At 36.7% G+C, this 16,329-nt stretch overlaps 1 protein-coding gene across 2 annotated transcripts in view; it reads left to right on the forward strand.

Moving 5' to 3' along the window:
- The window catches only part of If (integrin subunit alpha inflated), a 166,077-nt gene that overhangs the window by 42,557 nt on the left and 107,191 nt on the right, over nucleotides 1-16,329 (forward strand). For both annotated transcript variants that reach the window (XM_076822718.1, XM_076822719.1), the window contains exon 2: nucleotides 8,979-9,100. In XM_076822718.1, the coding sequence (XP_076678833.1) occupies nucleotides 8,979-9,100 (122 nt within the window). The remainder of the gene's footprint in view (nucleotides 1-8,978; nucleotides 9,101-16,329) is intronic.

Below are 16,329 nucleotides of genomic sequence, written 5' to 3' on the forward strand. Positions count from 1 at the left end.
AAACTAGTAACAGCTAAAAATGCACCAAAAACTCAAAAATAATTCTAAAATCTAAAAATGCACAAAAACTCAAAAATAATTCTAAAATCTAAAAATGCACAAAAACTCAAAAATAATTCTAAAATCTAAAAATACACAAAAACTCAAAAATAATTCTAAAATCTAAAAATGCACAAAAACTCAAAAATAATTCTATAAAAACTAGTAAAAACTAAAAATCCACTAAAAATTCGAAAATAATTCTATTCTTATACTAAAACCTCGATGGTGATTTGTGACTTTAAATAAAATCATAAAACCTGTGATGATCCATTTTCTTTACAATTGATTCGAACTAAATATTTTACCCACGAAATTTCACCAGCACGGTACGTTCGCGAGCTAATTCAGAAGACGCTAAATCGCTGCACCTGCGAGGCGCGCGATGCAGCTGCTGGCTTTCATTAGCACGTACCAAGGTTGCAGCATCCAATAAATCTAAAGGGGTCGAACACAACTGACGTACCATCGCGCACGGGTTCTAAGTACCGCGGAAAGAGTGGATTTGCATTTCCCTTGTAATTTCACTCGGATTTCTATCGGAACACCAAGTAAGGCTGCGCGTAGCTGCATAGTAGTTTGTTCGAATGATAGAGTTACGCGGCGAACCGATATCACGTTCCGTGAACGTCATGCATATTTGCATTTCTCGTAGAATGCGTGTATGCAGTTTATTGGCATGACATATTCGCATTCCTAACATTAGTAAAGAAAGTAACGTTATTCCCGCGTTTGACTGGATTTCAACATCGTAACCTCTGTGCCTTTTAATTTTCCAAGTTGAATCTTCGGCTCAAGACACACTTTCGGATGTTAAATTTCAGGCCAATCTACGCGATATGAATTGCAATAACTGATAAAACGACTAAAGCTGCGAATCCACGATGAGATTTTACACGAGCCTTTTCTATCGCGAGATAAAAAAATCTCAGCAGCAACTAAATGTAAATAATGAAAATAGTCGTGGGAGATGAGATTTGTGAAAATGAATCGTGAAACTTGTCTCGTGACTCACGAGAGTCTAGTAATTTCGTGAAACTAAGGTGAATGTCCCAATTTCAATTCATAAAGGAGGGGTAAAAAATTTGTTTCTGATTAAAATTTGCAGAGTAATTGATTAATTCTTTAATAATAAATCAACCAGTTCAAAAACTATTTAAGAAATATATTTCAAGCTCGTGCAACACTCGCGTAAATGTTTAAATAATTTAGAATTATTCTGTTGCAATTATAGCACAAACGTAACGCATATAATAATAGGAGAAATACGAAATGATTAGAAATGGGGACGTGAGCAGAAATTGGGACATTCACCTTAATGACAAAGTAATTAAAAAAATAATAGAATAATCAAATAATTGTCGCGTGTGAGACACAATATTTTTGTCTAATCGTGGATTTGCACCTTTATGCATTAATGATTAATGTAGACCATCGATGTTACCTTGTCTGAAACTACAGCATTGTATAAAAATTATATGGAATTACGAAGCATTTTTCGACTGTGAAGAAATTGAAAATAATTTCGACGATATTCACTCAGATCAATTGAAATGGAATGCCTTATATACTTGATAATATTTTTGCTCAGATTTCACAACATTTAGAAGTTACGAACACTATTATTTGAAGAAAAATGTTTTTCTCGGGTTGCCTTTCTATTGTTCACAGTTACCTGTATGGTAACACTAGTTACCTTAGAAAATGAAAGATATTCCAAGACGTGCAGCTTCCATTAAATGGCCACCGATGCCAATTCCTTTCGAAACGGACGTTTTTATCGTCGATCGTGCCCAAGACCGGATCCAAGTGGCGATCAAATAAAAAAGGACTCTAAATTGTTCTTCAAACCTGCACTGGCATTGTAAATCAACGCATTTCAACTTTCCCTCGATGTCAAGTCAGGTTGCCAGTTCTCGTTTAACCTGCCCGTCGAGACGGACCATCTTTGCCGCCTACTGTCACAACTGACTGCCGTATTACCTCATTGAACCCTATCACCGAATCCTGTTTATGACAGCTGATAATGGCGCAACACAGAAAAGGGGGCAGGAATGGGATGGAATGGAGAAGGATTGGTAATTGAAAAGAATGAGGAAATACGAGGAAGTATGAAACGGAATGGGTAGAGTGCAAAGCTGAAAAAACACGTATAAGTTTTGTAAAAAAATGAGGAATACGAAGTTATAAAAAGACAGCATCCTTTTCTCCTTGAAATATTGGAACACTAGAACTTACAAATATATAAAAATATAATTAAACGATTTTACTAAAAATGCACTAAAAACTGGGAAATAATTATTTTCTTGTACTACAATTTCGATGGTGATATGTGGACACCTACTTTTTCGAACGTCGTTGTCACACTGGGTTAATTTGACCCTGCCGATTTTCAATCAGTTGTTATTTAGAAACTATTTGTTAAATTAAGTCTCAAAAATTCTGGGATAAAGTTTGAACATTGTAGAATACATGCCCATCGTTGAAAGTTGGCATTTAAAGTGTCATCATGCTTAAAAAAAAATTTGAAGCAATAAGAGTTCGGACAAAAAGTTTTTTGCTTAAAGAATTACAGCGTCAATTTGACCCAGTGTGACAACCGAGGGTTAAATAAAATCATACAAACTCTGCGATTATCCTTCTTTTTTACAATTGATTTGAAAAATTCTACAGGATAATCACAGAGTTTTTATGATTTTATTTAAAGTCACGTAACACCATCGAAATTGTGGTGCAAGAAAAGAATTATTTTCTAGTTTCTAGTGTTTGTGGACTTTTTTCATTATTTATTTTTTATTTATTTCTAAATTATGTCATCACACCCACGCTCGCCTACAAAGTTCCAAGACAATTGGACTGGTGGAAGTGGGTGAAAATTGAGTTGCCATGTTTGAAGTAAGTAAAATCAATTAAAAACTTGAAGCAAAAAAATTAAGCTTTTTTATGGAATCGGATTGCAGTTCAAAAAGGAAAGAAGTTGCATAAGTTAACAGTTGAGGAAATTAGAGTTCATGGATGAAATGATTAAAAACTTACAATAAAAGGTCAAGAATTAGCCTGATTGTGCAATAAGGAAAAGTAATTTTTTTCTTCTAATACGAATAATTTGCAGAAACAAAGAATCATTAAAGGAGAGAATATTAGTGACAAGGTGTAAGAAGTTTAAATTGACCTAGTGGACGGAAGAGGACAGGGAATAGGGGCATCACAGTGAAATATGAAGGGCTGAAGCTTAAGGGGTTATACCTAGTCGGTCGAAAAGAGGCGAATGTTTCTGATTTTTTTTTGAAAAAGCGGAAGCATATATTCTTACAGAACATTTTGCACATAAAAGAGGAACATTTGAAGAACATTTGGTAATTTTTTCGTAGAAAAATATTTACGTTTATAATAAAGTAACAACCCATATCCAAGAAGCCTTTTTAAAAAATTTATTTTGCAGTGACCACTGCCATTCGGAACCAGATTATCTAAAAACGAAAAAGATTTCGTTAGGATATTAATGTATCTTCCGATTGACGGAGAGAATTTTGCGAAATATTAATTTAAAATAAATTGGCGGCTATTTAAAGTTGAAATTAATATTTCAGAAAATCCTCTCCGTCAATCGAAAGATACATTAATATACTAACAATTTTTCTTTGCTTCTTGGATGTGGGTTGTTACTTTATTATAAACTTAAATATTTCTCTACGAAAAAATTACCAAATGTTCCTTAAATATTGCTCTTTTAAGAGCAAAATGTTCTGTAAGAATATATGCTTCCACTTTTTCAAAAAAAATTCACAAACATCCGCCTCTTTTCGGCCGCCTGACTAGGTATAACCCCTTATTACGTAGCGAGGGAGGCGCGACAACTGAAGTCGCAAACACAACAATTGCAGCGGTAGAGGGAAAACGAAAATATTGAAAAAGGCTCGCCAGAAGGAGGAAACAGGATAATGATAGCGAAAGAAAAGAAAGAAGTCTCTAGGCGTTTGTATTCGTGGTATCTTGTGGGACCGGTTCGCCCCTGCATTCCCGTTCTGGTGCATGCGTCACATATCGGTGACCGTAGTTCCTCGTGATTGCAAAAAAGATGAAAAAATGGAGTGGGCGAGCTTAAGTTCTCGTCAGAACCGACCCACGTTCGCTATTACCGCGACATGTCCCTGAATCCTGAATCCGCGGAACATCGAGGTCCCAAATGTATCGGATTTCGTCGACCGGCAGCTTCGCGGTGAACTTGCTAATGCGAATGAAACTTATTTCTCGTCCTCTGCTGGCCCGTTTCTACCTTTTCCGTCTTTTAATGCCTGAGGAACTTTGGATGCCTTTCAATTGCGTGGAGCTTTGTTCAGAATTTACTGAAATATTGTAACCTGTTGGCTCCTTATTGATTGAAACAGTGGAAACAATTTTAGTATGGAAAATATTTGGATAAGTGGAAATAGCGCGAAGAGAAGAATTCAAAGAATGAGGGAATACTATACTATTGCAAAACAAAGCCAACGATAAAAGTTTGATGAAGAAAAGAAATCGAAAACTCCTTTACTGTTTTCTGATCTGGGATTCCGTTTCCGAGATACAAGCAATTAAAATTGTGGGTCTTTAAACTTCCAGCGCGCGCTATTTAAATCCGAGGCGGCTGCAGGTTGTATAGTTCGAGTTTCGCGAGCTCGTATCTTGAAAACGAAGCCTCGGATTTTAAAATAGTAAAGGACCTTTCGATTTTCTTTTCCCTGGAGCAGAGATTCCCAATCTGTGGATCGCGACCTCCAAGTGGGTAGCGGAGTGTTTTCCGGAGAGCTGTCACGTTTTTTTTTAATATAATTAAGTTAGAATTATATTCTGAAATATCTATTTTCAATGTGTTTTCTTTACCTTATTAAATTTACCTTAGCTTAAAGGGTCGCAGGTTATTTGAATATTATAAAAGGAGATCGCGAATTAATAATTAATTTAGTTCAGTGTAATCCATAAATCTATCAATAATAGTTTAAATAGTTCAATATATATATATAGGAATATAAATAATTTATATACCTATAGATTATCTATATAGTGTAATATAAGTATATATAGGTATATACATAATTTATATACCTATAGATTATCTATATAGTATTATATATATATATATATATATATAGGTATATAAATTATTTATTATAATAATGAGTTATATTAGTTACATGATTCTAATTATTATTACAATAAAAAAAACTCCTTCATTATTATATAAAAATAATGTTAAATAGATTTAATACAAATATATAGTTTTTCTGAGTGTTTTAATACAATATAAAATGTACTCTAATTATAAGCATGGATTAAAAATTAATAATAAGGTTGGGAAACACTGCCCTGGAGAATTGCAATACGAAAGAAGAAGAATATACATCGTGATTCAGCTTTCGCACGCCAAACTATTAATAATATTACAAATTATGTTACTTTTTATTCGAAGCGGGTTCATATCAATCGTCAAGGAAAACCGATCGCATTACTCACGCGCTAAATAAAGAACGATCTTTTGTTTTCCATGATATCGAACAACTGTTTTCTTTGTTACATAATCACTCTTCGTCTCTTCGCTTCGAATATTAAATTTCACTTAAAATCCACCTTCCATTCACGAACTACTTATAAATTTCTGACACCTTTAGAATCCTCAGCACAGCGTTTAAAGCCGGGAAGCAACGAATCAACTGCCAACGATTTTCGCACGTACGGGACAATTAAATAGAAATCATCGGTTAGATGTCGTTAATCACGCCTCTTTTGTCCACTTTTAAAGCGCGTCTCTGGCGGAATCTTGATTAAAGACGCTTGCGCGTTAATTGACTCATCTCTGCAATTTGCCGCTCCTTGTCGTTTATTGTTATCAAAGCGGCAGTTGGCGATTCCGGCGACGTGTTACGCGCAGACTTGCGAATCGCTTACATAACTCGCATAATCGTCGCTCCTCTGCCTCCAGCCGTTTTCACGCATTGCTCTACACGCGTGTGTGACTTTTACCTACACGTATCTTGCCTTGCTGCAGCCTAGAAGCTAGAGTATGCCAAGGTTGCTCCGTAAACGATGATTTTTACATTTCAAGCTGACGGCGACACCTACCTCCGACAATTTCTACAAAAGATTCTCAGTTCTTTTCTAGTACGAACGGTGGGCATTTTATTGTTTCTCGATTTTTGGATGTCGCGTGGGTTGGGACACTCCTATATGTATCGGGGAATTGACTTTGGGGATATTTATTTATTTATTTATTTAATGAACCAGTAACAGGATTTAGGGGAGCCCCTAAATTTTATTAAAGACCTGATCAGTTTAGAGGAATAATTGCACTCCTTTTTGATGAGTTCATTCCTTTTTTGGAATAATGAAACTTTAGAAAACAGTACATGGACCATCAGAGGGAGAGTCAGTATTTTAAAAATATTAAACATTAATCGAAACTGTACTATGCTAGTACTGTAGATTTAAATTTTAAAGTCCCTGTAGGTGGATTTATAGCGGTACTACTATAATATAATAATATCATCATTAAGAGACATCAAGTTTAAACTGTTGAGGATATTGGGAACTGTGTTTTCCAAAACGTCGAGCATTTTTCAAACTGATATTTCACCAAATTATAGTTACGAATCACCTGACTTCTAATAAATTAAGTTACGTAGTTCCTTTAAAAAGTTTCCATTGCAAAATTCAACGAGTACTTGTCACTCTCCACAGTGCACTATGATTGTGCTACTTTTGCACTTCAATTTTCTTCCAATAACTTCAATAGTGATTTAGTACCAGAGCCTCCGGGAGAACGGTTCATTAGAGAACTAGGGCAGACCTTAAATCTTAAGCCAATAAACACAATGGACGATTTAGCACGCAAGATGATGATCGTTAAAATAATTGCACGCGCTGAGGCCTTCGTTAAGTTGATAGTACTGTTAAGCTCGTAACCAGAATGGTGGCTCGTCCGACGGTGAAGATAAGATATCTATCCACTGTCAATTATTCTGGCATAATGCTATCATTTTCAAACGACAGTGTCACCTCAGATCCTTTAAAAAAATAGTTTAAAAATTGTAGAACAACTACTACTGTTGCCAGCCTGACATCTTCCTTTGTTTACAGTAATAGCATCGATATCTTTCATATAATAGCGTCTGTGAAATCTTTACTCCTATTCAATTTCAAGATATCAATAAGGGAGTCAGAAGCGATAACCATATTTCATTTTGTACTACCTGCATTAAAGGGGGAATCCTATTCTTTGGTCTAAAAACATAGCAAAATTTGGGATTTTTTTTTAAAGAATCCAGCGCTTCGATTCATCCGAAATTTGGACCATGTTTTGATGCATCTTTGAAGAAGCTGTAGGTTTTTTTATATTAATTTTTTACCATAAATTTAGTAGTTATGCATGATCGACCATCACACCGCGCAAAATTCGTCGTCCGTTGGTGCGCATGATATTTTTTTACCAGGTAATCTGAAACAGAAAAATGAAACGGCGTTTTATTTTATACATACGTAGCTTGAATTTGATGAACCCGCAAAAATCAAAAAAATTTATTGAGCGGTGTGGAGAGTTTTCAAACTGAAAGGTCTGAACCTTTAATTTTTGCGTTCCAAATTTGCGCCAATTTTCTTATGTAACAAAAAAAGTATAGAACTTAGCGGTATTCTGGTTCATCGAATTGAAGCTACATATGTACAAAGTAAAACGACGTTTCATTTTTCTCTTTCAGATTACCTGGAAGGTAAATATCATTCACATCAGCGGACGACGAGTTTTACACAGCGTGATGCATAACTCGTATATTTATTATTAAAAATGAATAAAAAAAATACTGCAACTTGTTCAAGGATGCATAAAAGCATGGTCCAAATTTCAGATGAATCGAAATGCTAGTTTCTTAAAAAAAAATCTTAAATTTTGCTACGTTTTTAGCCCATAAAATAGGATTCCCTCCTTAACTATTTGTCCTTTAGACCTGTCATGCTTCTCTTTTCTTTTGTATTAAAGGCTTTATTCCACAAAAGAAAACAACTAAATAAATAAACAGTATCAAACCTTCAACCAACAACATCAGCTCGAAGCAATATTTGAAAACCTAAGTGTACAGAATATTTTTAACAATAAATGCCGATACATAATGTAAAGGACCCAATTACTGACACCTAACCAATTACTGTCACCTTAAGCTAATTTACTTAAAATAACGAACAAATAAACGTTGTAAAGTCATACACAAAAAGAATTATGTAATTCAACCTATAATCTATACTATAGTTTATTTATTCGTTATTTTAAGTAAAATAGTTTAAGGTGACAATAATTGCTTAGGTGTCAGTAATTGAGTCCTTGACCCTACAGAGATCTAATCAGATCCCTAAAATTCAGAAGTGTCCATCAAACCCACTGTGACATTTAGAAATACCAACGCACCACGTACTTCCATCGCACACAAGCTGACACTTGAGCAATCAACATGATTCGCACAGCTAAACGTTATCCACGAATCGACCTCGCGCGTTTATTTAATTTAGAATTCCGTCGCGACGATACAGCCAGCTCCCATCGTCATTGTGCCGCGCGTGTGTCGTCGGAATAGTAAAAATTGCGGTAGCAACTGCGTTACCTGGTTTAATAACCCGTCGGTTGGTCGGATCAGTTACAGTCTTGCGCCACTGTTCAAAATAGCTCGTGACCACTGACCTCGATCTCGGAAATACGCTCGCATCATCATCATCGTCGTCTTTCCTTAACGATACCGATAATGAATATCGAACGATGACCCGGTAACATTGCTGGCAAGATGAACGACGGAACATCTAGGCGTTCCGCGAGCATTTCGTTACGCGTCACCTGTTTCCCTTCCTCTTTCGCTTCTTCTATATCCAATCGTTGATCGTCGTTGCACAATTTCATGAGATTCCAACGTTTCCTTTTGCAGGGCGATCGTGGGTGCACCGGAGGCCGAAACTCGGCAATCTGGCGTTGACAGAGGCGGCGCAGTTTACAAGTGCGACATCGCAGCCGATGACCAGTGCGCGATGATCCATTTCGATACCAAAGGTGAGGATTTGCTCGTGACTTATCGAAATGGGACCCCTCCATTCATTATTTTGTCGATATTTGAGAATACTGAATTCAAGGCTTGGGCAAAAATTGTTTATGATATAAAATGAAAATTATATTTGCATTAAAGAATTATTTGAATTATTTTATTGGTTTTTGGATATGTTTTAGAGGATCGATAAAGAATAAATACGTGCTTCTTATTTTGGCCCGTTTGCATATTTGAAACCACCCTCAATGTTTATTAGATGAGGTACAAAAGTACCTGTTGTTGGTTTGTAGAATATTGTAACATTGTGTTGAATAAAACTAGATATGAAACTTGTTATACACGATGTTATAATATTCTTTAAAGTAATTATAGGAAGTTTTGTACCTCATCTTATGAACTTAGAGGGATGCTTTCACCCCCTAAATATTTATCATAATTTCGATCCTCTAAAAGATATCCAAAATCAAAGCAAATCGGAGGCGGACACCTAAGAAACTCTCATTGCTAGAAGAAGTAACCTTGCTTTGTGCCAGAGCCAACTAAATCATTTCAAAATGATTTTTTACTTTAGATAACTGTTTTAAATAAAATAATAAATGATCTTATTATTGTTCAGCCTCGGGACCATTCTGGTTGCAAACGTCTCGTTTAAAATACAACCGCAGATAAAGTAAACAATCCTTTGACTAGTAACTGAACAACGAAATAATTCCAAGAAAAAACATTTGCTTCTTCAAATATACTAACCTCGTGTATTTTAAAATAACCTTCAGTGGAATAAGATAACAATTTAATAAATGGACCGTCCTCGTAGAAAACAATGTAAGAGCTAATTAAGCGATACGTAAATGTTTCTTGACTTTCGCTTATTCCATCAATTTGTTGTTTACTTAATGCTGGCAAATTTAAATAAATGGCACATTTAGTTTTCTCTACAATTAAGAGGTGTCTACATTAATTAAAAATATAGAAATTTCTGTGATGCATTTGGGTTATTGTATACTTAAGCATATATAGCAAACGAAACAAAATAAATTTCCTAAATAATTTAAAGTCAGAGAAGTTTCTTCTCTCTGCTGAAAAATTTGATTTTTGGCACTCAGTTTTTTCTGCAAGGACTCTTCAATTACCTCTAATATATTTTATCCAAACAATGCCCAAGCCTTGCTGTGTATGATCGAAAAGGAGAGCGTTTCCAGAACGATAGAATAGAACAGACTCTGACGAGGCAGGCCAACTTGGCCAATGTCCTCAAGAAGCTATCCACCGTTAAAGTCTCTCGTGGAAACACGAACGGATTAACTCTTCCAGTCCCGATCCGATATCTGTTTTCCGGTTCTTTCTTTCACTTGTGCCCTAGCACTTGCCGTGGGCTTTGAAAGGCACCACTCTAACAGCGTGTCGCTAACTTCTCGGCCCCGTATCTTGTGTTCCACTGTGCGCAGCCGCTGACCCACATTCAGGCTTTCCACCCGCTGTCAGAGCCCTCGAGGAGCTTCGTAATCTCGGGAACTGCGAAGTAACCAGCCGACTGGTTACAGAACGGTTCTATTCTTGGCGACTTTCCACCCACCCTGCCGTTGACCCTTTCATATTTCACGGATTCGTATTCCTTGGCTGTGGGTACCGGTCGGAGGTATTCCATAACGGACTTTTAAGGATATCGCGGCTTTATTGTGTATTGAGTGGACTGCGGAGGGAGTCGATGATCGGGGGGGAAGGCTTTTTAACGAAATCGTGGTGGAAATGTGGGGGATGATGAGTATAAGGAGATTGGAGAACCAGAGATGCTGACGGTCATGCAGTTTAATTAAAGTTTATGCATTTTAATGTTATGGCAATACAATTTAGAAGGCATATCTAGGAAAGAATGGAGAATCTAATTATGTGTTTTGTGGAAAAAGGGCCTGAGTGTGTTGAGGCCGTTCTTGCATCCAACAGTACTTACTAGGGTTTATACAAAAACCGACTTTTGAAAAAACCGGTTTTCGAATTCTACTATTCCCCCAAAAAACGGTTAAACCGGTTTTCGAATTTTACTATTCCCAAAAACCGGTTAAACCGGTTTTCGAATTCTACTATTCCCAACAACCGGTTAAACCGGTTTTCGAATCCCACTATTCCCAAAAAACCGGTTGAACCGGTTTTCGAATTCCACTATTACCAAAAAGCGGTTAAACCGGTTTTCGAATTTTCACGAAAAAATATAATTAAAATAGTAAATAAATACTTGCACCTATTTTAAAAATTTTCAAGTTTCTTAATATTATGGAATTACAAAAATATAACCAAAAAATATACCCTATGTATAAAGAACCAAATAAAAAAATTATAATAACTAAAATCCGTACAAAATATAAATCTTCTAAAAGGTGGTACCCAATTATAAATCTTTATTCCATTTAGTATTTTTTTTCTGAAAATATGAACTCATGAAGAGCTGTTTTACAATAAACTGTTATCTATTACAATATGCTTGAGTCCGTGGCAATTTCCAGTCAAAATGTTAACGTTTCTAATTAAATAATTAATTCATTTCTGCATATTAATTCTAGTATATAAAACCGTTTTTTTTTTTAATTTAAAACCGGTTTTCGAATTTTACAAATTTATCAATAAAAACCGGTTTTTAAACCCGGTTTTTTTAAAACCGACAAACCCTAAACAGTACAATTGTTCTGCGACACATACACGCTTGAGATAATACTATGTAGACTCTTAGAATTTAATATACTCTTTCAAGCAAAAAGTATGTAAAGCCACTTTAGTGTTTCCGAGAAAAGCAGATTTAAATATGCAATGGTACATAAGATTCAGGGTCATTCAATGAACAAAAATATCATTTTTGACAAAGAGTGACCCAAAAATGAGGCCTTTTCGCCTCCTTTTGGTCCCTCCCATATGTCAGAAACTAATTGTCACCTCGACTTAAAAATTTCGCGTGATTGATGTCTCATCATAAGTTATCGTTTGGCACAAAATTCTGTTCCAAAATCGTGGAACCAAAAACAGGCGATTTCTTGGATCACTCTTCATCAAGTATGTAGAAATAAATGTGACTTTTATACATCGTAAAGAAAACAGTCGAGAATTATTCGTTCCATATAAAAACCCAAATTTCACAAAAAGTGAACCAGAAGCGGATTCAGGAGCCTTTCTTGGAGAGGGCGAAATATGTAAAAGCACCTAAGTACATTTTTGAACCCTCTTTTACAAGATTTAAAATTTGCTTGTAACTTATATTTTAATATCTCTATCTGACACTATAGTCTAAATAATTAAATTCACATTAACTTTTTATACAGAATAATACACAATGTCATAATATTTTTCTATTTTATTACTTTTTGGGGGTGGGGGGGGGGGCGAACACCCCCCTCTGGATTCGCCCTTGAAGTGTATACACAATATTTGTGCACTGAGTCATCGATACGGAGAATCACCTGTATCCTGGAATCTTAAAAAGTAATAAGTACTGATACAGTCGCTGTGATTCAAATACTACCATCTGAAACACGGCACTACGTATTACTTTGACTCCAGCCTACCGTGACAAATTTAACTACCACCAATCTAATCTCAGATATTAATCTAGCGCTAACCAATCTGAAATCACGTATCTCCTCAAAGCCACAGGTTTCAATCAACTCAAGCAACCCCTTCCTACTAGCACCCTCCTCCGTTCATATTTTACTGTTAAATGTACGCGATCGTTATCCCGGTTTCCGGAGAGCGTCGAGCGCGGCAGGAAAAACAGTCGAAAAACAAGGGGGATCGTAATGACTCAATCCGTGGCAAACAAGCGCCAGAGCAAGAAAACCGGGCGGCCCGGCGGAGTCACGAGCGCGCATAAATTTCCGCGCGGACAGCCATTCAAATTAATAATCACGCGGCCGCGATAGGATCTCCGGGCCGGTGCCGCGGAGGCGCAAGAACCGACGCTAATGCGTCGATGTAAATTAGTGGAATCACGCTGGCTCGTATTAGACGTGCTTGCGCACCTCGTGGCGCGGCCCCGTATCTCGATCGATCGACCACGATTCCCGCGCCAGTAATTTGCCCGCGCGAAAGTAACCGACCGGTCGAAAGCAATCGGCGAGAAATCGCCGGCGCTGATTCCCCCGCGCTTACCTCGAGCGGGGCGCGTCGAATCGATTGGTAGCGGCTGATCGAGATGAAGTGTCGATTGAGACGCGCATAACTCTTGGTGCTTTCGTTTCCTATGGTCGTGATTAGCCCCAGTGTCATGGGAAGATAGTTTGCTCGAGAGGACTGAACGATGGCTGCTTGGTAGATACTTTCTTGCACGCGCGGTTGAGACAGATGCTTGTTAAGGGTTAAAGCGGGGATGCGGTAGATCTCGGGTCGAAAATTAGGCGTTGTTGTCCGATTCTTTTCTGGCAATGTCCCGTTAACATTGACAGTTACTTGACATGTACACTGCGTTCCATATAAGAGCGTACCAACGCCCCTACCGATTTGCGACCGATCTGCGCAGCTCCCACGGATCTGGCACACGCGATTGGCCGTAGCTCTTTCGCGATTGGTCGTGGCGCTTTCTCTGCTGGTTTGCTACCAATCAACAGTGTATCCCTGCGCGAAACGAGTACGCTCTAATGCGGAACGCAGTGTAGGTATTAAACAAGGGAAAGGACAACAGTTTTGGGCATTTTTATAATTATAGTACAATCACAAATGATGCGATGTTGTAATAGGATACCTTAAGCAAATTTAAAAATGTTAAAGGGTCATTCCTGTAATCACGCCGCTAAATTTGGAAACGTTTATGTTTTTTTTTCTTAGTGAATTCAATTAATAGCAATGTCCAACTTTTTTTCATTTATTAAGCTACTTGTAAGGTATATGGAACAATTTTTTAAACACACTTTTAATTGTGTTTTTTTTTGTAATGTTATCTGCAGGTAAAAGTGACGCCTTTGAAAAGAAATACACGTTAAAAAAAATAATAAAAATAAAATATAAAAAATAGTGCATTGAACATAAAAAGAAACAAATGTAAATTCAGTTTGGTAAAACTTTAGCTGTTAGTGCTGGTTATATCACGCAGGAAGCTAATTAACATGTAGTAAAGAAGGAAAAAGATACAAATTTTATTGATTTTGACACTTATAATACAATCACAAAAGATGCAATGTTACGATAGGATACTTAAAGCAAATGCAAACATATTAATTTTTATATTATCTAGCACAATGTTAAAAAAGTTTACGGTACTGCATAAAATTCTGCGGCTTTCCGTGTGTTCATTAATAGATACTTATAGTGCAAGGAAAAAATTTAGTTTCGTTGCGTATTTACTGTATTAACACGCAGGCCAAGTGGACTGTGTAACAATTTCGTTCAACTGCGGTGTGGTGGAAAACTTTATACTGAAATATGCTAGATCAGAGAGGAAAGACTTATATTACTTATTACAACTACGGAAATTGAAAAATTTTCATAATTAAGAAGATCGCAGTGTTTAAAAAAAAAAGAAAGGTTTTCTCCTTACAAACATTCCGTTTCTTTCAAGCACCGAAGGAAAAATAATAAAAATATCATCACCGTCGTAGTTCCACATCTCTGATTTGCGGGCAAAGGAGTAGGTACAAGTCAGAATTATTAGTTTTGCAGGAAGGAAGTTAGAATATCTAAAGTGCTACGTAAGATTAGGTGTTCAATTTTGAACATACATGTTCAAAGAGACTTTTATTTTTAACTTCGATTCACAAAGAAACTGTTCAAGCTTGAGGTAAAATTTGACTTACAGTGACTCGCATTAATATTCGGACACTTTTTAAAATCGCATAACTTTTTTAGAATTGGTCCAAACAACTTGAGCTTTTTTGAGAAGCTAGAAGGATTAGTTTGCTAACTGACGCGTTTCGTCGTTTTGAAAAAAAAAAATGTATTTGGTTGGAATAGCGAAAAGAATAGTAAAGGTCGATTTTTAAACTTTTTTTTGTGAGCTTGTAATGAAAATTCAAAAAACCCGTTTGTAGATTGCAGGAAATTGTATACGTGCCTAAAATTTCATCGAAATCGGTTAACGTTGCTCCGAGCTACAAACGTTTAAAGATCGCAGAATAAGGTCGAGAATCGCGAAAATTCCCGAAATCAGCGATTACTATTTTTTTCGCTATTCCGACCAAATATATTTTTTTTCAAAACGACCAAATACGTCATTTAGCAAACTAATCCTTCTAGCTTCTAAAAAAAACTCAAGTCGTTTGGACCAATTCTAAAAAAGTTATGCGATTTTAAAAAGTGTCCGAATATTAATGCGAGTCACTGTACACTCGTTTGCCCGCCCGCCAGAGATATTCTATAAACATTGCCACGTGATGGAACCGTTTACAGGTTTCTGATGCAAAGAATTATTTATTATTATTCATCACACCAGGATTTCGTTGTGGCCAGTTTGAATTTGAGTCAGAGAGAGAGTAGTTGGTGGGGTTCAAGAAATGTTCAAGCAGACCAATCCTCTAAAATTTGAAATAACATTGATCTATTTCAGTTCCTAAAAATGTGTCAAAACAGATTTAGCCAGTCATTCCTGATAACACTGTCTGCGCAACGACTCACGTTCAGAATTCTTCTTTTAATCCAGCCTTACCATTTTCCTCCAACACTGTGTGCTTCCAATGCACAAAAGCAGTTCCTTTCAACAAGCTTTCGCAACAAGGTACCTACAGTTTTGAAGAATAGGATTCCTCTGAACATTCAAATGCAGGGATTTCATGACAAATTAGCTTTCACCTTATTTCAGAAATAAAATCTGAATTTACCCCCTAATTTTATAAAATGTCATAGACTGTCATAAACGCTGGCAAGTTTCTATTTCGAAGATTGAGGCCTCGCGGGACGAGTATACGTAGAAAATCCAGAAAAATGCTTCTCCCCTCTTCCTTATTAACGCAGTGCCAGCAGGAGTACTCTTGCTTGACAGAGAAACGTTTTCACCGACTACATACACAAGATCGTGCCCCATGCTACGTCCAATTAGTCGGCTCTCTTCCTTAGTCAACGCTGCTCGCCCGGACACTTCGCTTTGATCGATAATTAGCCTGCTCGAATGCTCGATCTTGTCTCGATCTTGTCCAATTACAGTCTTGCTCGATAGTCTCGGCCATTTATTACATTCGCTGCCCTCGCGCAACGTTGATGGGCTACCATTTTGCATTGAATTTCGTGCTCTTTTTAACCATTAAATTGCCCCGGCCGTTTAGTTTTA

This window comes from Andrena cerasifolii, chromosome 11, assembly GCF_050908995.1.
Source record: "Andrena cerasifolii isolate SP2316 chromosome 11, iyAndCera1_principal, whole genome shotgun sequence".
NCBI classification, from domain to species: domain Eukaryota; kingdom Metazoa; phylum Arthropoda; class Insecta; order Hymenoptera; family Andrenidae; genus Andrena; species Andrena cerasifolii.